Source organism: Vulpes vulpes, chromosome 5 (assembly GCF_048418805.1).
Source record: "Vulpes vulpes isolate BD-2025 chromosome 5, VulVul3, whole genome shotgun sequence".
Classification (NCBI taxonomy): domain Eukaryota; kingdom Metazoa; phylum Chordata; class Mammalia; order Carnivora; family Canidae; genus Vulpes; species Vulpes vulpes.
The window spans coordinates 69,682,586-69,710,422 of NC_132784.1; the positions used below are offsets into that span (position 1 = coordinate 69,682,586).

A 27,837-nucleotide genomic window follows, 5' to 3' on the forward strand; every position below is an offset into this window, starting at 1 on the left:
AGGGTGTGGGGGGGTTCAGAGACGTGGGCAGGTGGGAGTCATTGTGGTGTCCCAGCAACACACTGTCCACTCGATCTTGATAGGGGGTAGGGGGGCTCTACCTCTGCAACCTGAGGAAGCAGGAGGCCAGATCCGACAGACAGCAGGATGGTCCCCATCCTGGTGCCTCACAGGGGTGCCGACAGGAGGGCCAAAGGAGGTCACGGAGGGACCTAGTGGGAGGGGTGGTGCACCAGCCTCAGGGGCCTTGGCTTGGCAGACAGACCACTGTGCTGACAGCCCCTAGCCCAGCCTCCGCCCAGGCCTGGTGGGCTGGAGCTGGAGGTAACTCCCCAATTGAGCAGGTGAAAAAGCAGCAGCTGGCCAGGGAGGTCGGAGGTCGCCTGCCTGGGGCTTCCGTGCTGCCTGGCGGCAGGACCTGCTCTGCCCACCCCCCAGCGCCCTGCTGCACGATGGCTTGGAAAGGGCCCAGGTGGGGGCTGTTGGCTGCAGAAGGCCCTATCCCCTCCCACTCAGAGGTCAATGGAAACTGGAATTCTGTCCAGCTCTGTGGACAAGCACGCTGCGGGCCCAGCTGCCAGGGACCCCAGGGCCTCGGGGGCAACAGGGACTGGGTCAGGCCCAGGAGGGGGCTGCCGTAGGGGGCTGAGAATGGTGAGGTTGAAACACCTTTTCAGACCTCCAGGGAGCCACTGGGACCCAGGGCTTGGAGGTGGTCCTGGAATGAAACCAGGGCATTGGAGCAGGTGGGTTTCCAGCGAGCTGGGAAGGGCCCCCAACCAGGGAGACTGGCTGCATGAAGGGAGATCTCCATCCCTCCAGGTGACCCCCACCCCCAGACTCCCACAGGAGGACGCTGTCTTGGGGTTGTGTGTGGGGCCATCCCAGGATCCCTGGCCACATCTGCCTTTTGCCACCCTATCTCCCACCCCAGCTGTCTGGCCATGCCAGTCAAAACACCTGCCTGATTTCTTCAGGGCATAGGGTGGTAGACTCCCCTCCCCCATGCATCCGTCAGGTGGCACAGGCTGGCGGTGCCCTCCCATGCCCTGCCATGCAGCCCTCCTTCCACAGTGCCAGTAGCTTCTTTCCAAACCTTCAACTTTTTTTTTTTTTTTTTTTTTTTTAGATTTTATTTATTTATTCATGAGAGACACAGAGAGAGAGGCAGAGACACAGGCAGAGGGAGAAGCAGGCTCCTCGCAGGGAGCCCGATGTGGGACTCGATCCCGGGACCCCGGGGTCACACCCTAAACTGAAGGCAGATGCTCAACTACTGAGCCACCCAGGTGCCCCTCCAAACCTTTATTTAACTAGCCCTTCCTGAGTACCCAGTGCCAGGCTTCTGGGGTCTGATCTTTCCTGTGGTCTGGGAGTCCAGTGGCCCTGCTGGTGGGCACTGCTCCTGACCCCAGCCCGGTGGGTGCTGCCGTGCTCCCTGGCAGCTTGGAGCCTGACACAGCAATAAGCAGGATGTGGGCCTGGCCAGAGACTGGGGGCTCTCAGGGAGAAATGCCATCGGGGGGGTGGGCAGGGCTGCAGCTCACAGGGCCTCTCGGGACAACCTGCTGGGCCCGCTGACGGCTTGCTCTGGCTTCTGGCAGGGGCCTGGATGTGAGGCAGGAGGGTCCGGGAAGCTGCTCTGAGCGCTCATGCGGCTCAGGCAGGTGGGTAGAGCCCAGCACCCAGGCATCTCCGAGGCTGTTTGTCTGGCTGCCTTTATTAAGCACCTACTGTGTGCCAGACCTGGGCCCAGAGCCCCCATGTCTTATCTCCATCAGCCCCACCCCCACACCCCTTTGAGGGGCACCTTCACCATTCCCATTTCACAGACACGGGGTAGTAGGAGTGTGGGCCTATTCTACCCCCGCCCCCCTAGCTTCCGGCCCCTTGCCCAAAGACCAGGAGAGTCCCGGGTTGGGCTGACACGGGCCTCAGACACCAGCCCCCGCGGCCAAGCCCAGCGCCCGAGAGGTGCCATCCGCCCGGCCGGCTCCCGAGAGCACAGCCAGGGGGAGGGGCACTGGGGCCCAGGATGGGAGACCCCCAGCTGCCCCACCCTGCTACCCCCTGCAGATGCTCCCAGCACCCATCGGACACTGAGCACTTCACTGAGGGAGCCCAATTTGGAGACAAAGGCCGGGCACTGCGGACAAATACTCATGGACACCGTGAGCAGTGAGGGCCAGGCGGCCGCCGCGAGGCCCACAAAGGGGCTGGGGGAGGGGGCGTGAACGGCCCGGGCTGCACTTGCCACCGTTGCCCGGGCGACGGCCCTCTCCCGGAGAGGTCTGCTGGGCCATTGTCCGGGGCACACAGGACGTGTCATACACCAGATGGCCGTGTGCTGTCTAAGTCACTTATCGGGGGGCAGAGTGAAGGAATGCGGCCGGCACGGCGGGCCGGGGCGCCATCTGTTCCCGCAGACCGCGGGCACCGGGCGGGCATTGAGCGCCCGGCCGGCCGGCCCAGCCTCCACCGCGGGCTTTAATTAGCTAATTCCATAATTGGGCTTTATTTCAGGTAAATTGCATTTCACACCCGAGAAGGCCGCAATGGCCCGTCCAGGAGTGAAGCACTCAGGCACTTTGTGTGCAGTCGATAATACGGGAAACAAAGCCGGGCTGGGTGCAGGGGCCGTGCCCTGCCCAGATGGGCGGCCCCAGCCGGAGCGCACCGAGGGCCCCGGGGGCTGGGGGCCAGGGTGCCGGGGCTGCGGGGGGCCGGGGGCCCCAGGGAGCCGCTGAGGGCCCTGCTCTGCAGCCAGCCGCTTCCTGGGGTTTCCACAAATATTTACCCAACAAGGAAACAACAGCTTTTGCCTTTCCAGTAATTGTTGCTCGCTCCCCTCCCCCGGTGGGTGCAGGCGGTGGGGGGGAGGCCCCGGGCTCTGCGCCGCCCCTCCTGTCCTTCCCTGCCCTGGCCAGCGCCGCTCAGGCCGGATACCCAGTCCCCACAGTGGGAGCCCCCGGGGGGCGCCGGCCCAGTGGGGCTCAGCATAGTGGGACCTGGGGCCCTCCCTGCCTGCTCCGTCAGAAACCCGGGTTGCCCGTCCTGACACTGGCCGCCAGCTGCTTCCAGTGGCCTTGGGACAGCCGGTCCTCTCTATGTCAGCCGCCCCCAGCCCTGCCGGCCTGGGAACGTGGGTGGGCTCTGGAAGGGAAACGGGAGGGTGAAGTGGTCCCGGAGGATGGAGGAAGTCAGGTGTGTTCAGCGGACTTAGCCATCCCCCCACCTGGCCGAGCATGCCTGCATCTGTCAGATGAAGTGGAGGAGCATGCAGAGGGCGGTGGGCACCCATGGGGCACGGTGAAGACAAGAGGCCCCCCCCCGCATGTGCCTCCAGTCTGCTTGAAGCTGGGCAGGCCCAAGTGAGCACCGTGTTACTGATGGAGGAAATAAAGGCCTGTGAGGGGGCAGACATGTCCGTGTCGGGCCCTTGGAGCCACAGGCATTCCCTGCACCTGCCCCAGGAGGGATCCAGTCTGTGCTCCTTGAGCTCCTGGTGGGTTTCAGGACATGTCCCAGTGCCATAGGAGGGCTTCCTGAGGGGCCCTGGCCTTGGTTGAGGGCCAGCCTGGCCCGGGAGGGGCAGATTGAGAGGACTGAGTGTGTGCCCCGAGGCAGCTACCCTCTTGCCCAGCACCTGGAGCTCCACCCAGGCCAGGCCTGGACTGCATGCTGGGTCCTGGCAAGGTGCCTGCCACCCCAGGGGCTCAGGGCTGCTGGGAGACAGGCAATGACCACATCTTGACAATAGCGGGTGGCAAGGGCTGCCCCAGGGGGAGGCTCCAGGGCTACAACAGCCCCGACTGGGGCCATGCCAACCAGGGCTGGAGCTTCTGACTGGATCCATGGCCTCAGCAAGCTCTCTGAACACCAGCCCCCTCCTCTGTGAAATGGGCAGCCATCTGGACACTGTAGGAGTCCTGTCCACCGGGCAGGAAGGGAAGAGAGATGGACCCAGGAGGAGGTGGGGCACCCCGATGTCCATAGGTTGGTGGGCAGGGGAGGGCAGGAAGACTGTCCTGTCCATACCAACCCTGTGGCCCAGGAGCTGAGGGTGGAGCTGGTGTGGGGGACATGTGTCTGCAGGACAGGGTCCCCGAGCTCCACCCCCAGTGCTGGCCTCTGGGCATCACCATCTTGTCCATCAGCCCTGTCCCCTTGAGGGGTCCTGAGGCCTGGAGGGCTGCTTCTCATGAGGGGCTTTCAGGGAGGGCTTGCTGCAGGAGGGGGCTTTGAGCTGGGCCATAGACCAAAGAAGTGTCTTCAATACGAGGAGGTGAGGGCTGGAAGTACATTCCAGCAAAGGCCGGCGGGCAGGCCGTGTTTCTGGCCATGTTCCTTCCGTCCGCTCAGCTCTTGTGGACAGAGCTGATCCGGGTGCTGGCTCTGGGGCTGGGGCGGTAAGGGCCTGGCCTCGACATGCTTCTGGGCCAGTGTGGGAGACCCTCCTCACAGAGAGCTGGGGGCTCCGTCCTTGTCCCCTTCCCAGGCCAGGGCACACAGAACGAGGACACCCCGGAGTGTTGAAAGCGGGGCGGCAGCTCGACAGGAGGACGGGGTGTCCCAAAGGCGGACCATGCCCTCCGTCACCAGGGTGAGTGCTGGCCCAACACCAACTCCGTGACTCCACGTTTATTAGGAAAAGCGCCACAATTAAAAATCAAAATCACACCGTGAAACTCATTAAAACACAGATTCCAAATCACCACAAATTATTCTGATTTCTGTGAGACATGACGCCCAGGAGGAGCCCCTGTCTTGTGCAGGGATCGTGACACCCACGTGCCCCCTTCGCTCAGCAGCCGCCCGGGGACATTCTTCCCAGCGGCTCAGACCTGGTGTGGAGTGGAGGTGGGGGCTGTGCAGGGGGCAGTGGGCAGGAGAAGCTGCCAGTCCAACGTGGGGGACGTTCCACCCCCAGTGGACACCTCGGGGACAGCGATGGCCTCAGGGTCCCCTCCCCCACAGTCCTGGCCCCCTGAGCCAGCGTCTCTGCAGAGTGGAGAGCACGGCCCAGGCCCGGGGCCCTCTGAGTGAGGCTTCTAGGCCTTGATCATGGTCATCCTGGATTTGGCATGGGCTGGGCCTGCCCTGCCCTGCCTGCCTCCTCCCTGGGTCCTGGGTCTGAGCCTGGGGGTGGGGTACCCATAGACCCTGTCCAGACTGTCCCTCTGTCTCCAATCAGGAAGCCCCTGGGCCACCCAGGTGGGCCTTCATGCACCTGTGCTGTTTCTTGGCCATACATGGGATGGAACAAGTGCCTAGGATGCCAGCCCCCCTGGGGGGGCGGTGGTTGAGACTGAGCCCTGCCACTGTGTCCCAACTGCCATACAAATGAGGTGGGGGGCCATGGTCTCAGAGCAGAGAGGGGCCCCCAGACCCAGTCAAGTTCTAGTACCCACTGGCTGGGGCTCTCAGGGCGGCCTGGCCCCTGGGGGGCTCTGGGGCCTGGGAAGGAGGGGTTTTTCTCTTGAGCCTTTGAGGAAGGTGCCAGTGACCTGGGGAGTGGGGTGCCCCTGCTGGGTGGGAGGTGGGCCAGGCTGAACAGGGCATCTCTGCACCTTCCCTTGCAGGCCTGGGGCCCCAAGCCCCCATCAGGACCCCTCTTCGGGACCCCTGCGGGGCACAGTTAGCTGTTCGTAGGTGGGCAGGGTGTTGCTGGGCAGGAAGAGCTCGGGGTTGATGGAGCTGCAGGGCTGAACCACCTGGACCCCGCTCCCGCTGGGGGGGCGGCCACCTGGGGGGCCACCATGGTACAAGGAGAGGAGCTGGTGAAGCATGTCCGTGATGAGCACCAGCCTCTGGTCCAGCTGTGTCACCTGTGGAGACAGGAGCAGGGGTGAGTCTTGGGTGGGAGCAGCCCAGGTGAGCAGCTGGCCTTGGGGCCTGGGCTTGGCGGCTGGGGGGTGGGGGGCTGGGGGAGGGGAGGTGCCTGCAGGTGTGAGCTTGTGCACACCTGCGTGTGCAGGGAATGTGCATCCGCATGGCAGTGGCCCCCTGTGTGTGTTTGTGCTTGGGAGACACGAGGGTACAGGGAGACCCTCCCCTCCACCGCCTTCTGCAAGTGGAACAGATTATTCTCCCTGGGAAGTGCTGGAGGGTTGTAGGGTCTGTCCTCTGTCTGCCCCTCTGGCCCCCTACCAGCAGCTGGTCTTCCCAGGGAGCCAGAAAGTCAGGACCCCCTCTGCACCAATCTCCCAGGGGTCAGGCTGGGGCACCCTGCAGAACCAGAAACAAAGGTGGGGGCCGTGTAGACTGGGGCCAACAGGTACATTCCCAGTAGAGGCTGTTGGACGTCCAGGAGCATGAGGCCAAAACTAGCCAGGGAGGTGTGGGGAGTCAGGGTGCACCCTGGGTCTGGCGCTGCTGAGAGGCACCTGCTCGCAGAAAGTAGGCCAGCAGGGGCTGTGGGGCCTGTGAGTGGTGAGCCGGTGGACAGGGTCCAGGCAGCTGCTGGATCTGGAGAGGAGGTGCAGCTCAGACTGGGGTGGCACTGGGGGTCAGGCCCTGGGGCAGCTGCTTGTCCGAGGTCCCGTCACCCCATCGCCCAGGCCCAGGGGGGCTGCTCCTCTATTTTCCCAGGTAAATCTGATGTGGGAACCTAGGCAATAAAGGGAAGTGGTGCAGGGTTTCTCTGTTTGGCTGGGGAGGGGCCTGGAGGCCACTCGGCTCTCTGACCCCCCCAAGCTCACCACCCCCATCCCCTGACGACTGTTGGACTCTCTTGTTCTCTGTAAAGCTGTTTGGAGACCACAGACTAGACCAATACCCCAAACCGCAGACACAGACCCCGAGGCTCCCGGAGGAGAAGGTCTTGCTCTTGGTCACCAACTGGGACCCCTGCCTCTTCCATGTCACCCCTGCACGCCCGCCCCTGGGCTTCCATGCTGGGAAGACAAGAGGGTGAGGTGGGGAGGGGTCAGGGCTAAAGGAAACGGTCCTGGGAGGGGGTGAGAGTGGGGATCCCAGTGGATGGAGCTCAGAAGGCTGGGTGGACGCTCACAGTGAGCAAGGCAGGAGGGGACACAGGGTGGTGGGACTTGTTTGCCATCACACTTAAGCCCCACCCCTTTTCTGACCCCTGGGGTGGGAGTCACCTGGGCTTCCTGGGCCCTGCACACCAGTGGCATTGAAGGTGGCATGTCCCAGCGTGGCTCTGTGTCATCTAGCGGTGCAGGCCCCAGCTCAGGGATCAATTGGTTTGGCATTAATTAAAGCAGCAAATATATCACAGAAGAGAATTTGTGGTTTCATAAATTTTCACTCAGCAGCACTTGAACATCTGTGGAGGCCCCCAGATGTGCAAGTGGGTATGGAAGCCTTTATAGGGTGTTCTTGGACAAAAAGGAAACAGCAGTGTGGTTGGGATGCGGCAGGGGTGAGGGGGTGCGGCACCATCCTGCGGGCCAGTGGGGGGGCAGGCAGAGGTGTAGCGCCTGCTGCTGGGTGGCCCAGGCCTTGTGGGCCCCTCTGGGCCCCTGTCCCCTACCTCCTACCCCAGAGCTATGCCCCCTCTGAGACTTGGCAGCTGACCTTAGTGCCACCCCCTTCCCACCCCTGGCTGCCGTGGGCTCCGCTGCTGGCTCTGAGCAGCCCGACAGTGCCCTGCCCAGCGTCCAGGCCCTGTGGTAGCCTCTGCTCCCTCGATGGCCGGTGGAGTTGGACACTCTTCTGCTCTGGGGCAGGGTGTCAGGGTGATCCTGGGGCCTGTGGGCTTTGGAGGGCCTGAGTGAGGGTGAGGGCAGGTAGGTCCTGCTTGGCCTTGGGCCCTGCTTTGTCACTTCTTGGAGAGATGGCCCCCAGAGTGGCCTTGTCCCACGTCCTCCCTTTGCTTGAGCACAGGGAGACTTTCTCCGGCTCACATGTAGGACTGTGATGGCTCAGTGGGCTGGGGTGGCTGCGTGGCCACACCCCAGCTATAGAGAGGTGCATCCACCTGGTGGGGGCCCTGGGGAAGGTAGCCCCGTGCAGGGACCGGGAGCCGTTCCCCGGAGCTGTGGGGGCAGATCAGTTTTGGGGATCTCAGACCTCACGGTTCCTTGCAATCTGATAGAGACTGAAAAGACAGGGCCGACAAAAGGGCCCTTGTTCCTGGCCTCGACTCACCAGATTAATAACCACAGACGACGCACGCGGCCCTCCGAGGAGAAAAAAGCAATTAGAGTAACAGCTAGCGAGAGGGCCCCAGGCGGCTGGTGATCAAACCCAAGGCGACGGGGTTCCTGTGTGATGTGGTTATGAATTTGTTTTCAAAAGAAAATCTTGAAAAAGAGTCTTTCAAGGGAGGTTTTTGCAGGACCTGCTCAGCCTTGATCCCGGCTCTAGACTTGCTGATGGCCCTGGCCCCTTGGGTGGGAGACAGGCAGGGGTGGGGGGCAGCATGCTGAGGCCGGGGATCCAGGGGAGGGAGCCCCCCGCCCGAGAGGCAGCTCGTGGTGCCCTGGGGCCCCCCCTGATCGGCGTCTGCAGGTGGGGCGGGACCTCTTCCTGGGACATCCTAGGGCCCTGGGTAGGGTCCCAGGGCAACTGGAACTGCAGACTGTCCTGGACTCACCTGGGCTGTGGGACCTGGGGGGTTCTAGGTGCAGGGCCTGGCACTGGGGAGCCCGGGGCCCCAGCTAGCTGCACCCTGGCATGCACAGCAGGGGCATGCACTGGGACGCGGCCGCGATCACTCAGCACGTCTGCACACCGGCTGTGCGTTCACTTTATCCTTTACTTGACCCCCACGCCGTCCCTCTTGCAGGCCCCTGGCTCTCCCTGGCTCTCCCACTTCACAGATACCACAGAGGTGAGAGAGTGAAGGGCGGGAATGGGGGGTGCCGTGGGGCTGCCATAGGTCATCTTCTCCCTCCTTTCCTGGCTACAGACCTGGGGCACCTGTGAGGCCCAGCACTGCCCAGGTCCCAGCGACTCCGGCCCGCCACTGTCTTGGGAGGGCCTTGAGTCCCTGGAGACAGCTTGGAGGAAGGGGTGTGGCTGGCACCCAGCTGAGGGCAGGTCTAGGAGGGGTTCAGGATAGGGCTCCCTGGCCTGCCCCCTCCCAGCCCCCATGCTGGCCAGGCCAGGAGGGAGCCCTATGCTGGAGAGCTCAGTGCAGAAGGCCACCTCCCCTGTCCCCCAGAGCCCCAGCCACGCCTTGAAGATCTGGCATTGGGCTCGGTGTTCTGTCTGTCTGCAGAGCCTGGGAGACCCCTGCCCACCCCTTCCACAGCCCAGTCCCGGCCAGGCAGCTGTCCTCTCTTGCTGGGACAGGTGCAGTAGCCTGCCAGCCAGCTTTCTGCCTCAACATGCTTCTGCATGGTGGTTCTTTCCAAACACACGCCGGGTCACGTCGCTGCCCTGCTCACACCGACCCAAGCCGCTGTCCCACTGTCAGAAGCCCGAGTCCCTGTGTGGTCCTGGCACACACACCCCCTTTGCTCTCTGGCTTCCCGTCCTTCCTCCCTCTTCATTCACTCTGCTCCAGAGCTCGTGGCCGATCCTTAAACATGGTGGCCTACATCCCTGCTGCTCCTGCAGCCTGCACCAGCCTCCCTGTACCCTGAGATGTCACCAGCATCCCTGATCTGAGGTCACCTCCCTCCCCGGCCACAGCCCTCCTGACCCTCCCACCACACCCCACCCTGAGCAGCCCATATTTTCCCCAAGACACTTGGTATGTGCGTGTATGTGTTTGTGTCTCTAATTAGAATGAGGTTCCAAGAGCCCGGGGCCTGGGCCCTTCCTCCCAGCCCTGGGGGGCGAGCACTGTGGGGGCGCACTGCTGGGCACCTGGACTCCAGAGCCTCTGCAGAACCCCTGAACCAAGGGGACAGGGAGAGGGAGCAGGGTGCCTGTCTGTCTGGGGCGAGCTGTCCAGGGACGTCCTGCTCAGCGGGCAGCACGGCCGGCCCTGGAGCACGCCTGTGGCCCGCGGGTCTGCCCCTGGCGCTGGGCCCCGGACTCCTCGGGGCTCGGGCGCGCCCCACCCCCACGGCAAGGAGCTGACAACAGCGCCCATAAATCACCCTTTCTGTCGGGCCCATGGGGTTGGGCCGTCTTACAGGGCTGGGCATGAGTGGGAATCGATCACGGCACTTCATAACGTCCTAATTTATGGCAGGAGACGGTGTAATTGTGTTTATGACTTTGTTTTAGTGCTTTAGCTCTTGGAGAGAAACCAGCGCGTTCCTAGTTGCTGCGGTTTCACTGCCAGTCCCCGGGGCAGCCGCTTGGCTGGAGCTTTCCGAGCTGCGGCAAGCCGCCGAGCACCACTGCCGCCGCGCACCCACCGCCGCCGCGCACCCACCGCTGCCGCGCAGCCACTGCTGACTCGGCCCGCGGGCCTTCTGGGGCGCACGTGGCCGGGGCCGGGGGCCGGGGGCACACTGCGGCCCGCCTTGGAGTGAGGACACGTGTGAGGAGCGGGGGCTGCACGGCACCTGACGGGCCACCTGGGTTTGTCTCTGAGCTTGGCGACCTTGGACAAGTCCCTCGGCCTCCTCATTCCCCACGCGTTGGACAGGGATGACAGCGGAGCCTCCCTCGGTAGCAGTGGCAGGACTGAAAGAATTCACGCACGGGACTCTGGAAATGGTGCTCGGCACTCGCTAAGCTCGCACGAGGTGTCCCACTGACGGGTTGCCGGTGAGTCCTGGGAGTGAGTGTTTGATTGTGCACGTCTGCCGCATGGAATGAGCTGAGAGAGACTCCTGTGTGGCCTGGCTGGCACACGTGTGTACAGATGTGTGCATGTGCATGAGTGTGCACACGTGGGCTTTCTGGGACATGGGACACTAGGCTGGAGAATGCACTGGCCGCTCCGAGTGTGACTACACAGGCCACTGTCCATGGAGTCATTCCCTGTGCTGCCAAGGGTACGAGAGTGCCTACCAGGACCTCTAGGCCCCTGGGCCTTTGTACCTGCTAAGGAGGTAAGCACCGCCACGGCCGGAGACCCTGCAGTGACAGTGCAGCGCAGAGGCTGAGCAGGAGCCCTCCGGGCAAGGGGCTCTGTCGGTGCCAGTGACTTCTGACACGGACTCACCGTCACCAACACGTGTCCTTCCGCCAGGGTACCAGGCCCTGCACTCGGGGAGAGTCCAGGCTGGGGTGAGTCTCCACCCAGGGTCATAGGACACGTGGCAGCCACTTGTGTGGGGGCCCTGGGACCAGTGTCACGGCGCAGTCGATGACCTGGCACTTTGCTATGGCGACAGGGTCAGAGACCGAGACCCAGGCCCCCATCCTAGTGTCTGTCCCTCACGTCCACTGCTCTTAGTATCTGTCCCTCGCAACTCCTGGTGTCCTGGCGTCTGTCTCTCACGTCTCCTGGCGTCCTAGCATCTGTCCCTCACATCCACTGCTGTCCTAGCATCTGTCCCTTGCATCTCCTAATGTCCTAGTGTCTGTCCCTCACGTCCACTGCTCTTAGCATCTGTCCCTCACATCTCCTGGTGTCCTGGCATCTGTCCCTTGCATATCCTGGTGTCCTGGCATCTGTCTCTCATGTCTCCCGGTGTCCTAGCATCTGTCCCTAACATCCGTTGCTGTCTTAGCATCCGTCCCTTGCGTCTCCTAATGTCCTAGCGTCTGTCCCTTGTGTCCAGTGCTGTCTTAGCGTCTGTCCCTCGCATCTCCTGGTGTCCTAGCATCTGTCCCTCACGTCCACTGCTGTCTTAGCATCTGTCCCTCGTGTCTCCTGGTGTCCTAGCATTTGTCCCTTGCATCCACTGCTGTCTTAGCGTCTGTCCCTTGCATCTCCTAATGTCCTAGCGTTTGTCCCTTGCATCCACTGGTGTCTTAGCGTCTGTCCCTTGCATCTCCTAATGTCCTAGCGTCTGTCCCTCATGTTTCCTGGTGTCCTAGTATCTGTCCCACACATCCGCTGCTGCCCTAGCATCTGTCCCTCACGTCCGTTGCTGTCCTAGCATCTGTCCCTAGCGTTTGCTGTCCTAGCATCTGTGCCTCGCGTCTGCTGCTGTCCTAGTGTCTGTCCCTTGCATCTCCTGCTGTCTGGGCTGCAGGGTGGATGGAGGCAGCCAAGCTCTGGCAGGTGGTCTGAGCCACTGTGAAGGTCAGCCGTGTCTCATCTGAGTCTCTGGCACTTGTGACCAAAGGGCTGAGGACCTGGTCAGGCCCACCCCACGCCCCCCCATAGACCCTTCTGGAGGCCTGCTGACTATCCCTTAGGAGTGCAGGTTGCTTCCTTCCCAGAGAGCACCATACAGGGAGCAGGCCCTTCTACCTACCTCACAGACCCCTGCTTGCCTAGGGGCCACCTGTGGATGAGAGGGTCTGCCAGGGAGCTCAGTGCTGCCTCGTTTCAGGTTGACTGTGGGCACAGGTCATCATGTCTGTGTTCACTGGGCTGGCACAACCTTGCCCACCCTCTGTGCCCGGCCCTAGGTCCTCCCTCTGCACAGATACCCCCAGGTCTGGGGCCCTAGCACCTGTCCTCCCATGTCTCAGCCGCGGTCCTGCACACTCTAGAACACAGGCCCCGTATCCGACTGCTCTCCTCTCCCTCACTGACACCCCAGCTTGGACTGGCCGCATCTCTCACCGGCACTGTTAGGTCACCACTTGCCACCAGGCTTAGCTCACTCCCACTTGCCCCAGACAGTTGCCAGGTGAGCTTCTCCCTGCTGACCTGAGCTTTTGCCCTCTGTGGAGTTCCCAGCCGGTGCACCCAGAGTGAAATGTCATTTCTGCAGCCCCTCATTCAGTACCCCTGGCCCACTTCTCTCGGATCCCGAGCACATACGTCCCTCTCAATCCTGCCCCAGGGGGCCTTTGAACTCGCTCTCCCCTCTGCCACCACATCCTATCACTTCAGCTCGTGTTGAGAGCAGCCATCCCTGACCTTCCCAACCAGGAACCTCCTCATCTGACCCTCACTGTTCTATTGGTAGCCCTTACCACTCCCCAATGTGTCCTGGGGACTCCCCTTCTACCAACAGAAGGCTCCCGAGGCCAGGCCTTCAACCGCTGTCACTGTGGTATCCCCAGAGGGCCTCCCAATGCCCTGCATGCAGTGGGTGCTTGGTAAATACATGTGGGATAGAGTTGGTGCTCCACAAATACTTGCTGGGTGAGTAGGTGAGACCCCTGACATTCTCCTGGGGCCCCAGTGCCAGGCTGGAGGGACAGAGGTCCTCCAAGCCAGATGCTTGCTCCCTCCCTGGAGCAGGGGCCAGGAGTATGGCTTACACTGCTGGCTGGGCCTTTTCACTGTCATTGATTTATAAAGGCTCTTTGTATATTAAGGAAGTCTTTCCTTCAGCATGTACATCACACATTTTTCCCTAGTGTGTTATTTGTGTTGTGAACCGATTTATGACAATCATAATTATTATTTTTTGGCTTGCTGCAACAAAAGTCTTATTTATTTGTTTGCTTTTTCACGTAGTGGGAGTTATCCCTCTCTTTCTTTATGATTTCTAGATTTCTGTGCAGGGTGGTCTTCTGCATTCCAACACTGAAACTTTTTTAAAAAATATTTTTCTTATTTATTTGAGAGAGTGCGCGCGCTCGAGGGAGAGGGAGCTCAAACTGGGGGAGGGGCAGACAGAGGGAGAGAAGCAGATGACTCCCCACGAAGCAGGGAGCCCAACACGGCACATGGTCTCAGGACCCTGGGATCATGACCTGAGCCGAAGGCAGATGCTTCACCGACTGAGCCCCTCAGGTACCCCTTTTCTGGTGCTTTTCATACTTTTCCCATACATCTTTGATCGGCACGGGATTGATTTTGGACTACAGACCAGTTTTCAGTGATGATTCCGATGCTGCGTGGCACTTTAGGGGGTAACCTACCAACCCACCACTGCACTGGATACCCCCTTACACGCGGAGCTCCTCATGTTTCCGCCTACCTTGCCGTCTGCACTCAAACACAGCAATGGCAGCCCCTTAACAGGCTCTGGGCAGCCCGGGTGGCGCAGCGGTTTAGCGCCGCCTTCAGCCCAGGGCCTGATCCTGGAGACCCGGGATCGAGTCCCTCATTGGGCTCCCCGCATGGAGCCTGCTTCTCCCTCTGCCCGTGTCTCTGCCTCTCTCTCTCTCTCTCTCTCTCTCTCTCTCTCTCTGTGTGTGTGTGTGTGTCTCTAATGAATGAATAAATAAAATCTTAAAACAAACAAACAAACAAACAAACAAACAAACAAAAAATAGGCTCTGCCACTGGCCAGTGCTGCGTTCTCTCACGGCTGTTCTCTCCGAAGGGGAAAACCTCGGCGGCTCTGTCCCGAGCATCCAGCAGGAGAGGCCGCGGGGGAGTGTGGACCAGCTCACCTGGACAACAGTGGCCCCCTCTGCTTGGGGCCCCACAGTCTGAGGGATCCCTGTTCCTCTGCTCAGAACTGGGAGAAGACTGTACCCTGAGCTCTGAACAGAGGGCAATGTCCCAGGGTGGTGGCTGCGGGGTGCTGTGTAGTCTGAGCCCATTCCTGCCCTGTTAGCCCCAGCCTCAGGGCGCCCCCTGTCTGCCCCCACTCCTGCCCCACGAACACCCCCCTGGGTTCTCCCGTGGCGAGTGCCCTTAGCTCGTCTGCAAGTCTGTTTCCTCCATGAAGCCTCCATGGGTTCTGTACTGGATGCTCCCCCAACTCTGGCCTCTGTCGACCTCTCCTCCAGAGCTCACACCTGCTTCCTGTTGCCCCCCGTCCCCCGCTGCCCTGCAGAATTCGGGTGTGCTGTGTTCGTCGACAGTCCATACCTGTGGACACTCGGTCCCCTGCCCTCCCCACCCCTGCGCCTCCGTCGGGGCCGACACATCCACAGCCCCACCAAGCCCTGCTGAGGCTGTTGTTCCTTCTAGTAATGCCTGAGGGAGGAGGGGGCTCATGGGACACAGGAGGTTAGTGGCAGGGTCAGGGGGCCTGGGCGGGGCGGCCAGGAAGCTGCCCACAGCCACCAGGCAGGGCGGGGGGCGCTGGGGGAGACCCTGGGCGGGGCTCGGGACTCCCCAACGGGCTGGCCAGCCCCTAGCCGGGCCTCCGGGGGGTCCTGCCAGCAGAGGCCAAGCAGGGGCAGCCACCCGCCCTGCCCACGTCCGGCCGCCCTAGGCCAGGCCGACGACGCAGGCGCCCTGCTTGGGGGCTGGGCAGGCGGGAATGTAGGGCAGGCTGGAGACGGGGGCTGGAAGTGAGAGGCCGTATTTGTGTTGGCGGGAGGGAGGCCCCACCGGCATCTGATTCCCCCACCCCGCCTCCCCTCCTGCACTGCCCCTGACGGGCCTCGAAGTCCCGGAAGCCAGGGGGACGCTGGGCAGAACACTTCGTACCTGGAGCCAGGGAGCGCCTGGCCGCCTCCGCCAAACCCCAGGCTGGGTGGGAGGGTGACACCGGGCCCAGCGATGGCTGGCAGGTGGGCAGGGGCTGTCTGGTGGCTCTGTCATCAGCGTGCTCGTGGCCATGGCTGCCCTGGCCAGGCCTGGCCACCCCCATCCCCGGCCACCTAGCAGTGCCCCCTCGACGCTCGGCTCATCCTCCCTGCCACTCTCCCTGGCCGACGGACTTCCCATCTGTACTCATAGCCTGTCCCTGCCCCGAATAAAGCCCCTGTAGATCTCCCCACTGCTCTCTGGATAAAGACACAGCCCTGTTTTGGCCACATGGTCTGGGCCATGTCCCACCACAGTCACTGCCCCTTCATGCCCCAGGTTGGCTTCCTCCAGTTCCTTGGATGTGCCTCTCCCTGCCGCAGGGCCTTTGCACCAGCTGGTCCCGCTTCCCAAAGAATCCATTGCTCTGCTGAGCCTGCAGACCCTCCCCATTCTTCTGGCCCCAAGGAGAGGTTCTCCTTCCTGCTCCTTCCTGGTCTGCAGGTCCGTTCCTCCGTGCTGTCCTTCCATCCCCGCAGCTGGCTAGGGTACCACTTGCATTGTCTGCTTCAACATCCACCTCCCTGAAAGCAGGGGCACTGCCAGGCCATCCCTGACCTTCACTGGCTGGGTGGTGACTCTGGGCCTCCCGGGGGCAGGGTCCTGCTCCCCTCCCTGGACAGCCCCTCAGGTCTGTGAAAGGCTCCAGGGGAGAAGGTCCCGGGGTGTCCCCCAGCTCCCCAGCACCTCTGACCGCTTCCCTGCCCCCAACACCAGCCGCACCCACAGCCTGGTGTTCACATCTCTCAGGCTGCGCTGTCCCCACTCAGCCGGGGACCACGTCCCCTCTCTGGACACTCATGCCAGCCTCCCTGGTGGCGCCTAATGGCACACGCTCCCCGGCCTGGTCCCCGGATGGCTGTGGCCGGGCCCCCCGACTGCACCGGCCCCGCCGCACCAGCCTCCAGGAGAGCGCCCCCTCCACGCCCACGGCTCTGCCCAGCTGGGCTCTTTGCTTTTGGACGAGCCGGTTTACCAGGTTTCGTATGACAGGAGTACTCTTCAAGAACACTGTCCCTGAAAAGTGAAAACATTTCAAAGAAGCATCGCCTTTGACCAGGCCCGCCGCGCCCGGTGCTCTCCTCTCCCAGGTAACCGGCTCGCGGATCTGCTGTTTATCCTTCCGGCTATTTCGCAGCCCCGGCTTGCACATGTGGTGCGGATTCCCTCCGTGGCAGGTTTTAGCATAAATGGTAACATGAGACACCGTGGCTCTCTCCTTGCTTGTTTTCACTCAACACAGGTTCTGAGGTTGCCTTGTTGAGACACGTCCACGGAGCTTGCTCCCCCGGGGCGGCTGCGCAGGGGGCCTTCTCGCGGGACTCTGGGGGTGTCTCGTGGCCGGTGTCCCCAGGCAGGCGGGGAGGCTGAGAGCTCGGCGGATGCACCCTTGTGCCTGCTCCAGGGATCCCGGGAGGGGACTCCACCCCAGGGATGGGTCTTCCAGGGGCCATGGTCAAGGCCACGCTCTGCAGTGGCCCCCCCACATGGTCCCTATACCTGCCCTTCTGCTCTCACTGGCCCCTCCTTGCCCCGCTGGGCTTACAGTCAACTGTTGAGCGATGACTTTCCTTCTTGATGAAGGTTTCTGCCTCCTTTATCTCCCTCCTGGAATGGGGCCTCCCTGCAGGTGGGTGGGCCTCCTTGACCCCAACTCCAACATGTCCTTGACCCCCCGCAGCCACTGAGCCCTGATAGAGCACCTCCGTCCTTCAGCCGTCTCCTGTCACCAGGAGGGATCACTCCTGCCTAGCCGCTTGGCGAGGACACGCACTGAGCCCCCAGCTCCCCAGCCACTCCTGCCCAGGGGTCTCCCCTGACTCGGCCAGCCGGCCCCTCTAGGGGTCCACTCATCTCCCACTGTGCGCCGCCTGCCCTAGAGCCCTGCACCCTTCCCTGCTCTGCTCATCCAGGATCTGGAGGAGAGGAGTCCTCCACCCTGGCCTGGGCTGTCCTCGGAGCCACCTGGCTGCTATCCCAGGTGCCCCTCTGAGACCACCGGCCCAGCTTAGCCCTCTCCTCATCCCCAAATCACTACATGCCCCTCCCTCCACCAGCGGACACCCCGTCCCTGACAGCAAAACACATGAAGCTCTCTCTCTTGACTTTGCCACCTGTGGCTGCTGCCCATCTCTCCTAGAGGTGCTGGCCTCTGGTCTCTGGGCCTAGGCCTCACACAGACCTCCTGCCTGCTGGGCCGCCCCTCCAAGGTCACAAGGTGTCCGGAACGCAGCAAGTCCTCACTGGACCAGATGTCTCTCCCCGTTTGCTCCTCTCAGGGCTCCCTGATTAGGTAAGGGATCAGGTCAGCAGTCCCGGGGCCACCCTGGCTCTTTCTGTCACAACTGCCATCTGATGCAGCCCCAGGGACGCCAGCGTGGTCAGGGATCTGGAGAGCTCTGGAGCCCCAGCAAAGCCATCTGGAATCTCAGCCTCTCTCCTGCTCCCCCAACTCCTCACAGCCATGGCTGAGCCATCAGCACCTCCCAGATGCCACAGCAGCCTCCCACCTATGGTCCCAAAGCCACTCTGAGGCCCCCAGGGTGATAAAATAGGGGCTCTCCATGCCCCCAGCACCAAGGCCGAGGCTACTGTCATGGCTTGAGGCCATCGCAAACTGGTCACACCCTCCTTGCTGCCCTGGCTTATTTTGCGCTATCCCTGAGGGCTTACTGCTGTCACAGGCCCTTTGCACCTGCTGCCCGTAGGGCAAGCTCTATGAGCTTGAGGCTGCCTCTGCCTTCCTTCAAATATTCCCTTCAGTGCCCCTGCAGGGTCCACCAGGGCATGCCCGCCGCCTAGGTGCCGCCCTGTCCTTGGCACTCAGCACAATGTTGCTGACTCGTCTCCTCTCCTGCCTCTGTCCACTGCAGACAGTCAGTGGAGCCGGCCTTGAGGGTGGAGCTCCTGCTTGTGGTGTCGTGGTTGCTAATCCAGGGCCTGGCACATAGTAGGTGTTCAGCAAAGATGTGCAGAATGAGTGAATCACCGCCACGAGACACCAGAACCGTTCAGGACAGCCCCGGGGAGGACGACTAGCAGAGGGGCTGAGGGCCTTGGCCTGCACACAAGTGTTCAGACACGTGTGTGTGTGTGTGTGTGTGTGTGTGCGCGCGCGTGCACATGCAGGCCTCCACCAGGGCTGTGCTGAGGGCTGCGCCTGGTGTGGAAGCTGGGCATTGGTATCCAGAGAACTCAGGGGTGGTGGCAGGGATGGGGTGCTGGAAGAGCTAAGGTACAGACTGGCCGCTCTCATTCCCTGGGGGAGCCCTCTGCCTGCCCTCTAGGTGCCGGGGTGTCCGGCCTTACTGCTTTTCTTGCCTTGGTCCTGGCCTGGAGACAGCAGCCCCATGACTCAGCAGCCCAGGGCCGGGCTGCAGCTGCAGCTGACCTAGACGGGCAGGCAGCCCCCAGCCCCCGGGCCCCCAGCCCCCGGGCCCCTGGGCTGGGACCCAGCTCAGGGCCGCTCCCCCCACCCCCACTTCCTGCTCATGCTCCTAGGACAGGATTCCTTGAATCAGCCTCCCTTGAGGCTGGAACCAGGTTGGAGGCTGGGCCCGAGGGCTCTGGGCTGGGGTCCCAGATGGGGGCTGGGTGGCCCGGCCTGGAATCTGGAATCTGGTCCCTTTCCTGGCACCTGGAAGAGGCTTGTGGGGAGGGAGACGTGGGACGTGCCCGACGGCAGGGCTGGAGCCCCCCTCCTGGAACTTGCTTTCCTGGGAAAGTCACAGGGGTCTCCTCCCCTATAGGCTCAAGCCCAGTGTCCTGCCTGGAATTGAGGCCCGGCCGGGGGCTTGGGTGTGCCTTCTCCACCTCATGGAAATGACAACACCCTCCCAAGCCTGTTCCCTCCTGACTTGTGAGGCCCAGAGCCCCGAGCCAGAAGCCCCTCAACCTGTCCCTCCTCGGCCGGGCTCTGGCTCCCTGGGACAGGGGGACTCAGCAGCTCATGGGCAAGACCAGCACCCATGCTCCGGGTGTGGGTGCAGCTGGCACAGCTGCCCAGGGCCAGGCCCTCCCTGCGGGCAGGGGAGAGGGCCTCCTAGAGGCTGGGACTGGGGCGGGAGTGAGCAGCTCTGTGAGGCTTCCCACACCTCTTCCTGGTTCTCCAGCTACTGAGAACAACGAGGGACCCTCCAGGGCACCCTGTCCTCTCCATCCTCCACTGCCCCCTCCATGGCATCTCGGCACCATGCCCACACCCCACCTTCTGCCCTGCCTGTGCTCTGCCCACCTCCCCCCCTTCAAGTCCCTCACCCTTCCTGGCTCAGCTTGGGGAGGTTCCCACATTGCTGGGTCTGGGCACCTCCCCAGGTCCCATCTTGAGGGGATGGGTGGGTCTGGGGGGGGGGTCTTGTGCTGTCACCTGACCACAGCCAGGCACGGCAGGTGCTGTGTCATGTAGGGGGTGTGGACCCAAGCCTCTGTTCACCCCCAGCCCAGGTGCCCAGGCCCCGGTCACATTCCCTGCTGCTGCACCCCTGCCCCCACCCTGAGACCGACTGTCTGGGAAGTGGGTGAGGAGGTGGGGGAGCAGGGTGGGCGGGCAGGAAGTTGCTGGGGCTCCAGGCCAGGCCCCAAGTGCTCCAGCCCCATCTGGACATATTTGGCAGGTCCTGCTCCCTTTCTGCTCCCAGAACCCCTCCTTCCCAGGCAGGCGGACATTCCCAGCCCTCCCTTCCCTCCCCGCTGCCTGGCCCACCTTCCCTGCTCTTGCCTGCCGTCCCACCCTGGGGCCCCTGCCCTTGTGGGTCACACGTGCTCCCCTTCTTTGCTGGCTCAGCAGCCTGGGTCCAGCCACACGCATACATGGGACTTGGTCTTTGGTCACCTCTCTCAGCTTTTGTGGTGGCCTTTGTAAGACAGGGATGAGAAGGGATGCTTCAGGGGGTGAGGGGGGACTGGGCCAATGTCTCCACGCTCCTCCCCGCCCCCTGTACTGCAGCTTCTTCCTGGTCCTGGGGATGGGGTTTATGTCCACAGTCACTGACCAAGTGCCAGGTCCAGAACGTGGTGGCCATGCCCAGGGGCCCATCCTGGGGCTCAGGTGACCCACCGATCAAGGTGGTCTTCAGAGAGGCACTGGGGGAGGGTACAAATCCCCACAATTCCGGGGTCCTGCTTGGGGCTTGGTCCTAAGTGGAGGAGCCCAGCAGGGCTGGGGTCTGAGGGCAGGTGGGGGGCCTGGCTCTCGGCCTCCCCCACCCTCACATACCCTGGGTAGGGAACAGGAGGGCTGTGGTGAAGGCTATCTAGGCCAAGAGAGACAGTCTCTGGACACAAGGACTTCCCTTGGCCCAGGGCCCTGGGATTCTGGGGTCCCAGGCTTGCCCCTTGCTGGTGGGTACTGCAGGGCACTGGCCCCAGTTCTGTTGCTCTTGGGCCTCTAATTCGCTGGTTTCTCCAGCAGCCCATAGGCCTCCCACCATCTGCGGAAGTGGGCCTGGGGGGTGGTCAGGTCCTCTGTTTTTCTACGTGGCCCGCTAGTGGGGCTGCTGCTGCGCTGATGCTGGGGGAAGGGGCAGCATGCCCCCTCCACCCAGAGCTTCCCCCCGCAGCCCAGCCGTTTCACCAGCCTCCTGGCTCTGTGCTACCCAGGATCACCCTCCCACCCCCAGCAGGAGGAGTCCACATGGGGACCAGGTCGAAGTGGCAAAGCAAAGAAGGACGCTCCTCAGCATGGAGTCTTCTCACCCTTATGAACCCTTGACTAGGCCACCTGCAGCTCCTCACTGCTGCTCCCCTGCACTCTCATCCCCCTCAGTCCAGCCTCCACACCCAAGCTGTGACCTTAGGAAGCTCAGCCTTGACCCTGAGGCCTGAGGCCACGAGGCCGGGGCACTGGGGGGAAAGACATGGGGTATCCTTGGGAGACCAGACAGATGAGTGGTGGGGGTTCCCAGGAAAGCCCACAATGCTCGGAAGGTGAGCGGAAGGGTGGGGAGGCCTCCACCCAGGAAGGAGGCTGGGGGCTGGCTGGGGGCCCATCTGGCCCAGGCTGACCTGAGGGCTGATGAGAGATTCAGGCCCCATCCTGCAGCTCCCAGCCCGCCCTTCCTGCTCCTAGGGTTGGGAGGAAGAGCTCCTGGGGACACCGGGCCTGGCTGGGGGGGACCCACACTGACTAGATTGGGTGTGGTCTGTAGGCCTCCAGGGGACCTGGGTCACTGACAGTCACAGACTGCAGGTTCCCTGTGTGTGTCTTGATCCAGGGGTCTTGGAGACCATCCTTGGTACCACCTAGGTCATAGCTCTGGGAGGCCCACCTGGGCAGTAGCCCCTGTCCTCCTCTCAACCTCAGTTAAAGGTGGGGAGTGGGTGCCCACTACTGAGCCCTCCCCTCTCACTGCAGCCCCCTCTCACACAGCCCTAACCCTCCGGATCTTGTCCAGGGAACTTCCAGCTCTATGTCTGCACATGCAGCCTGAAGTGCCTGCCTCCTTACCCACTCTTCTGCTCTTCCCAAACTTGGCCACACATCCTCACTGTTCCCCCATAAGCCCCTGATCCTCTGCTGACCATCTCATCCCCCTTTTCCTCCTCACCAGAGCATCGTCAGACCTTCCATTCTCCTACACCATTGCTCCTTCCCTCCATAATGGAGCTTTCTCACCACCAGTCAGCAAGCCCACTTGAAGAGCTCCCATGGGTGCTGTATCTTCCATCCCCAGAGGTGACTCCTCAACCCTCTCAGCAATCTCTTGATTTTACCATGCTATTTCTAAATCCCTTGCTTATGATTCCTTGCTTTTGCAGTTTTAGACATTGTCTAGCCACTGCCTAACATGGAAGATGAGAGATCAAGATTTCATTTTCACAATCTCTGCTTTTGCCATTCTCCTATCCTCTCAATATATTGCAATTGTAGGCTAAATAAATATTTAGTGGGGCCCCTGGGCAGCTCAGTCAGTTAAATGTCTTCCTTTGGCTCAGGTCATGATCCTAGAGTCCTGGGACCAAGCCCTGCATCAGGCTCCCTGCTCAGCAGGAGTCTGCTTCTCCCTCTTCCTCTATGCTCTCTCTCTCTCTGTATATATTAAATAAATAAAATCTTTAAAAAATATTTACTGTTCGCATTTGTGTAAAAATTATGTAACTTTATATGCTTAATAAATGAGATTTTCAGCTGAGTCATGTGGTCTATGATTATAACTTTTTGTTTTCCCTGGGGTTAAGAATGGCCTTCATGTTTTGCCTTTTTTTTTTTTTTAAGATTTTTATTTTTAAGTAATCTCTACAACCAATGTGGGACTCAAATCTGCAACCCTGAGCTCAAGAGTTGCTTGCTCTACTGACTGAGCCAGACAGGTGTCCCTGTTTTGCTGAGTTTTTAATGCATCTATCAACCAGTTAATTCTTGAACTTTCTGCTTGAATTGTAAAACTTCTATTTATTTAGTTGAGAGCACCAGCAATCTATCAGCTTTATTATGTTTTTTCTCCTGGAAGTTTCTTTCTGCAGTCCTCAGAGGACTGGTTGCTCTTCAGGCCTGCTGAATAGCTGTAGTACTAGAACTCTTTCCCCCCTCATTTTGGAAATTTCTTTGGTTGGCTGGTATCTATCTATCTATCTATCTATCTATCTATCTATCTATCTATCATCTATTTTTTGGTGTTGGATTCTCCTGGTTCTTAAATCCTATGCTTCTCTTTTTTGGTTTTCCATTCATTTTCCTGGAGCACATCCTCAAGTAATTTGCTGGAAAAAGCCTGTGGTAGGTAAGATTTTTGACTGTGCATGTTTGAAAATGCCTTTAACCTACTTTCATACCTGAAAGTGTGGGTGTAGAATTCTAGATTGGAAATGTTTTTTCCCCTCAGGAGTTTGAAGGCATTTCTTCATCATGTGCTAGCTTTCTGCATTGCTGTTGAAAAGTCTGATGCTATTTCGACTTGCTAGGCTGTGTATGTGACCTACTTTTTCTCTCTGGAAACTTAAGGTATCCACTTTATTGGTGGTATTCTTAGGTCAAATCTTGTGCCCCAATGAGGGCATTCAGGGGTTTAAGGAGGGAAGAGGGTAGGACTCTTACTTCTTAGCATAAAAGTGTTCACCGAACCCATTTGTTTTTATCATGATGGCCCATTCTCCACCCACAGCTGCTCCTTGTGTCCTCATATTCAGAACCTCTTGGATTCAGCTTCTCCAGGGACTAAGCCTTCTGTCTCTGGTTGGACTGGGGGACAGGCAGTACCTGGCTTCCTGGGCTGGGGAAGGGATGGGGTGGTAGGATGTATGACCTGGGAAGTGTCTGCTATTCAGACAATCTTCGGTAAATATCCTCCCTGTCTGCCATTCCCTCTGGCACTCTGGAGGCTAGCTGGGGGTGCCTGACCCTGAGCCTGCTCAGGGTTCCAGGCTGATAGCTTTTCCATTATCAACATCTCTTGCTTTTGCAGGGCTTGGTGTCTATATTCCTGGTTTCCACAAGTCCTTCTGGTTTCCCATTTCTAAACTTCTGTTGATAGTTTTTAGCCTCTCTTGTCTCCTCTTCTGATCACTTTAGATTTGTTGATCTATATCTTAAAACACCTAATGCCTTTACTGTTAACACATGTGTTAGTTTGCCATATTTAACCAGAAGTTGTTCATTAACTTCTCAGCTCTCTTCATCTGGGTTGTGGTCCCTGGTACCACAACTGCTCTAGTTACCAGTGGCCTCCCAGTGGCCACTTCAATGTGTCTTCTGCCCTGACTTCTCAGGTTTTCCTCTTTGGGGGGTGGGTCCTCCTGTTGAAGCCTTCCAGCTCCTGGGACCCACACTTTCCTGGGTTTTCTCCGCCAAGTCCACTCTGTGACCCCCTTGGTCTGCTGGCTGCCTCTACCCTCCCTCTATTGCCAACCTCACCATGTCCACAGACTGATGGTTCCTGGTTTGGACTCTCAGGGCCAACCAGGCCACGGGGCCCCAGGCCCTGGCCTTACCACTTTGGTGTCTCAGGGCCATCTTGAATGGACACGTTCTGTCCTCCCTGTCCCCTTCATCCCAGGAAATGACAGTGCCATCTAGTTCCCACCTGAGTTCTCTCTAGCCTCCAGACCACATGTAGAATTTTGTTCTGTGCAAAGATGGTAAGTTGTCCATAGCTGTTCCCTCTCTCTCTTTCTTTAATTAAGGACCATGAATTAAATGGGTTGAATGCTTGCCTGTAGTAGAGATTTGGCTTCTCAGGGGCCCTTGTAGTGATTTGGGTGTGTATGTTACATTTTGGTCAGTGGAACTAAGAGAAACTGATACAAGTGGCTTCTGCATAGGGTCTTGTCCTTCCTTCCTGCTGCTGGAATGCAGACATGATGGTGACTGTGGGAGCAGCCATCAGGGGCCATGAGGCAGATGTGTATTGGGGACAATGAAGCTAGCAGAGAGCAGGGCCCTGGGTCTTCATCTAGGGCTGTGCACACCCCAGCCCTGGGACCCCAGGGGTGGCGAAATTCTGTCTGGATTAGGCTACCACTCATGTCATTGTTTTGGCAACAGCTAGAACCAATCCCCTTGCCCTGAACCTGGTCTGTCACCTCTCCCAACTGCTCCCTGCACCCCCTCTGGTGTCCCCACCACATTCTATATGCAGTTTGGATGCATGTAGATAAAAATATGTCCCCTCTGGTCTTAGAGCTTAAAACCCTCCTACAACTTCCCATCAGAGTCCATCTCTGTATGAGGGCTGCCAGCCCCGATCTGGTCCTGCCAGCACTCCATTCTCACCTTGTCCCACTCATCAGAGCCCCACTGGCCCAGGTGCCACTGTCCCCTGGACCTCAGGACTGATATCCCTAGCCCCTGGGTAAAGTTTTGTTGAACAACATAGGGAACAGTTAAGCAAGTGAGTCAGTGCAGACTTCAGTATCAGAAAGCACAAGAAACTTCCAGAGCTCTGGCGGGGGTCAGAGCCTGGCCGTCAGTACTGCGAGGCTCGGGAGGGCCAAGGATGACTTGGGCAGCCCTTCCCCTGCTCCTGGATGCCTGTCTAGCTCATGGGCCCCTCACTTGGCTCCTGCCACCCCCACCTACCCTGCTGCTCACTCCCTGGGGTTTTCTTCCTCCTGGTCCTCGCTGCTCTGTAACCTTGCGCCTATCCTTGGCGCTTGTGGGCTTCCTGCCCGTCTCTCCTTGGATCAAGCTTCCTGAGAAAGGGGTTTGCGCGGCCTCCCCAGCACCTGGCGCAGCTCCCGGCACACGGTAGGTGCCCGAGTCACTGGTTGATGGATCTGGGCTGGAGGCAGTTGCCCTGCACCCCTCTCTGCGTTTCCGGGGACCCAACAGGGGTGGACTGGGTCGGGGTGGGGGTGCTGGGTGAGCCCCCCCACCACCACCCCAGAGCCATCTGTGGGCACCTGGCCGCCGATCGTGGGAGAAGAAGGAGGAAGGGCTCAGAGGCCAGGCCTGGCGCAGCCTCCAACACTGCCGTCCTCCCGAGTTTCCGTGACTGTCTGTGCGTAACCGCACGGTGGTTTCCATCGGCGCTGCCAAGTGGCGGCTGCTGGGCCTGGCCACGGGTTCTGATCCCCAACAAGCCTGCCCTCTGTCAGACAACTCTGGGAAGCCGGGGAGCACTGGGGGCCCGAAGGGTTAAACTACCCTCCACCACCCCAGTCTCAATTTCTCAATTTTTCAAAGGCCAGGCCCTCTTTCCTTCCAAGTCACAGCTGACGTGAAATGTAGCCTTAAAATGCAGCTGACATGAAAAACAATAGCACTCCCTCGGAGAGGTTCTGCTGTGGGCTGGATGGCCCCCCGCCCCCCAATAATTACTCAAGACATTGGCATGAGCCAGGCCTGGTTAGGTAACAGGCTGCTTGCTCCGGAGACTTATAACTCACAGGCAGTTACACATGATCTCCGCAGACAACAAAATCGTTTCCAGGATGGCGGGGAGGGCGAGGCCTCGGAGAGGGTACGGGGGCAGGAGGAGCCGAGGCCGGGCTGGGTGGGGGTGGGTTCCAGGGAGGGCCTCTCGGGGGCCCCCGGGATGCAGCCTGGGAACTTGGGAGCTGGGGAAGCTTCTGTGGGAAGTAGTTGCCCTGTCCCTCTCTGCTCTGACCCCCTACCCACACCTCAGTCTCCCAAGCAGGAGGCCACCCCGGTCCAGCCTATCACTGAGGAAAGCACAGGGAAAAACTCATTCATACTGAAGTGTGAATGACTAACTGTGTGGGGAGAATTCCCTCCTTCTCTGCAGAAGGTAATTAATTGTCTGTTTACTGTCCGTGGCCCCATTGTACGTTACTCCCTCAAAGGCAGGTCCACATACTTTCCCCCATGTTCCCAGCGCCTAGTACATAGCAGACATTCAGAAAATATTTGTTGAAGACAACATCTAACCCAAAGAAGGAAGCGCCAATGGTGTAACTTCAGGCACACGGGGTGGGGCCTCCTGGCAACAAGTGCCAAAGGGATGCTGGCAAGTGGATGCTTGCGGACACTCCTGCTCCCCTCTGCGCTTCTCTCTGACACCTGGGCCTCTGGAGCTCTCCCACAGGAAATGCCTGTTTCCCTGGAAGGATGCTGAGGTGGGGTGGGTGGAGGACTTGGGTTTGTGGGCTCAGAAGGCCCTCCCTCCCGCCCCCATCAGACCAGGTCTGTGCTCTGGCAGCCCAGCAGCAGGCCTGAGCCGGGGGACACCATGTCTGGGGCTGCAGTGGGAGGGAGGCTCCAGTGGGGGCCCAGCCTTGGATGCACCTTGGGAAGGCAGCTGCTCCCACTGTTCCTAGGTCCATTTTCTCTGTGACCAGCTCTGCGCACAAGGATATCCTTGTCCAGGTCCATCTGACCTTTGTCTCAGGCCCAGGCTGCCACCCTTCCTGCATTGTTCCCCTGCAGAAACCAACACATGGACTGTGAGGCAGGCCCTCAGCTCCCCTCAGTGGGCCCTTCTGCTGGGCAGTACTGGCTTCTGCGGACACCTGGCTGTCCCCGCCCCAAACACCCACTACCTCACCGAGGCACTCAGGCCACAGGAACTTATGGGGCACCAGTGGAGGTGGTGGTGGTGACCACGGTGGTGTGATTTAAGTCCCTGATCAGCACAGTGTGTTGTGAGGTTAGTGGAGCCACACCGAATACGAAATCCCACGGCTCCAAGTGGCTACACCCAATGGGACTTCCCGGTTTGCTTCTTGTCCTCTGGGTGGCATGGGGCACCCCTTCGCGAAGCCAGCTCCCCTGAGTTTGGGGGACACCCGAGCCTCATGCCTCCCACATCTGCTCACCCTTCTGTGGTTGTCCTGGCTCACTCTCCTGCCCCTGCAATCTTTTGCTGGTGACCTCGTTCATACCTCTTCATCAGAAGTGCCATTCCCACCGTTCTCCAGAGTCCACGCTCAGCTTGGACCTGTCCTCTGGCCTCATACCCTGACCACAGGCAGAAGCCCCCAAGCAGCATCTCAAAGACCCGTCACATCATCCCCTGCCGTGTCTGCCTGGGGATCACAGCAGCCTCTTTTCCCCTACTGCATGGCCA

The 27,837-nt window shown here is 60.3% G+C and overlaps 1 protein-coding gene across 2 annotated transcripts in view; it reads right to left on the bottom strand.

Moving 5' to 3' along the window:
- Window positions 1-4,626: 4,626 nt before the first annotated feature.
- The window catches only part of KCNQ1 (potassium voltage-gated channel subfamily Q member 1), a 321,916-nt gene continuing 298,705 nt past the window's right edge, over window positions 4,627-27,837 (bottom strand). For both annotated transcript variants that reach the window (XM_026003928.2, XM_072758720.1), the window contains exon 16: window positions 4,627-5,828. In XM_026003928.2, coding sequence (XP_025859713.2) covers window positions 5,604-5,828 — 225 coding nt within the window. In that variant the 3' untranslated portion in view covers window positions 4,627-5,603. The remainder of the gene's footprint in view (window positions 5,829-27,837) is intronic.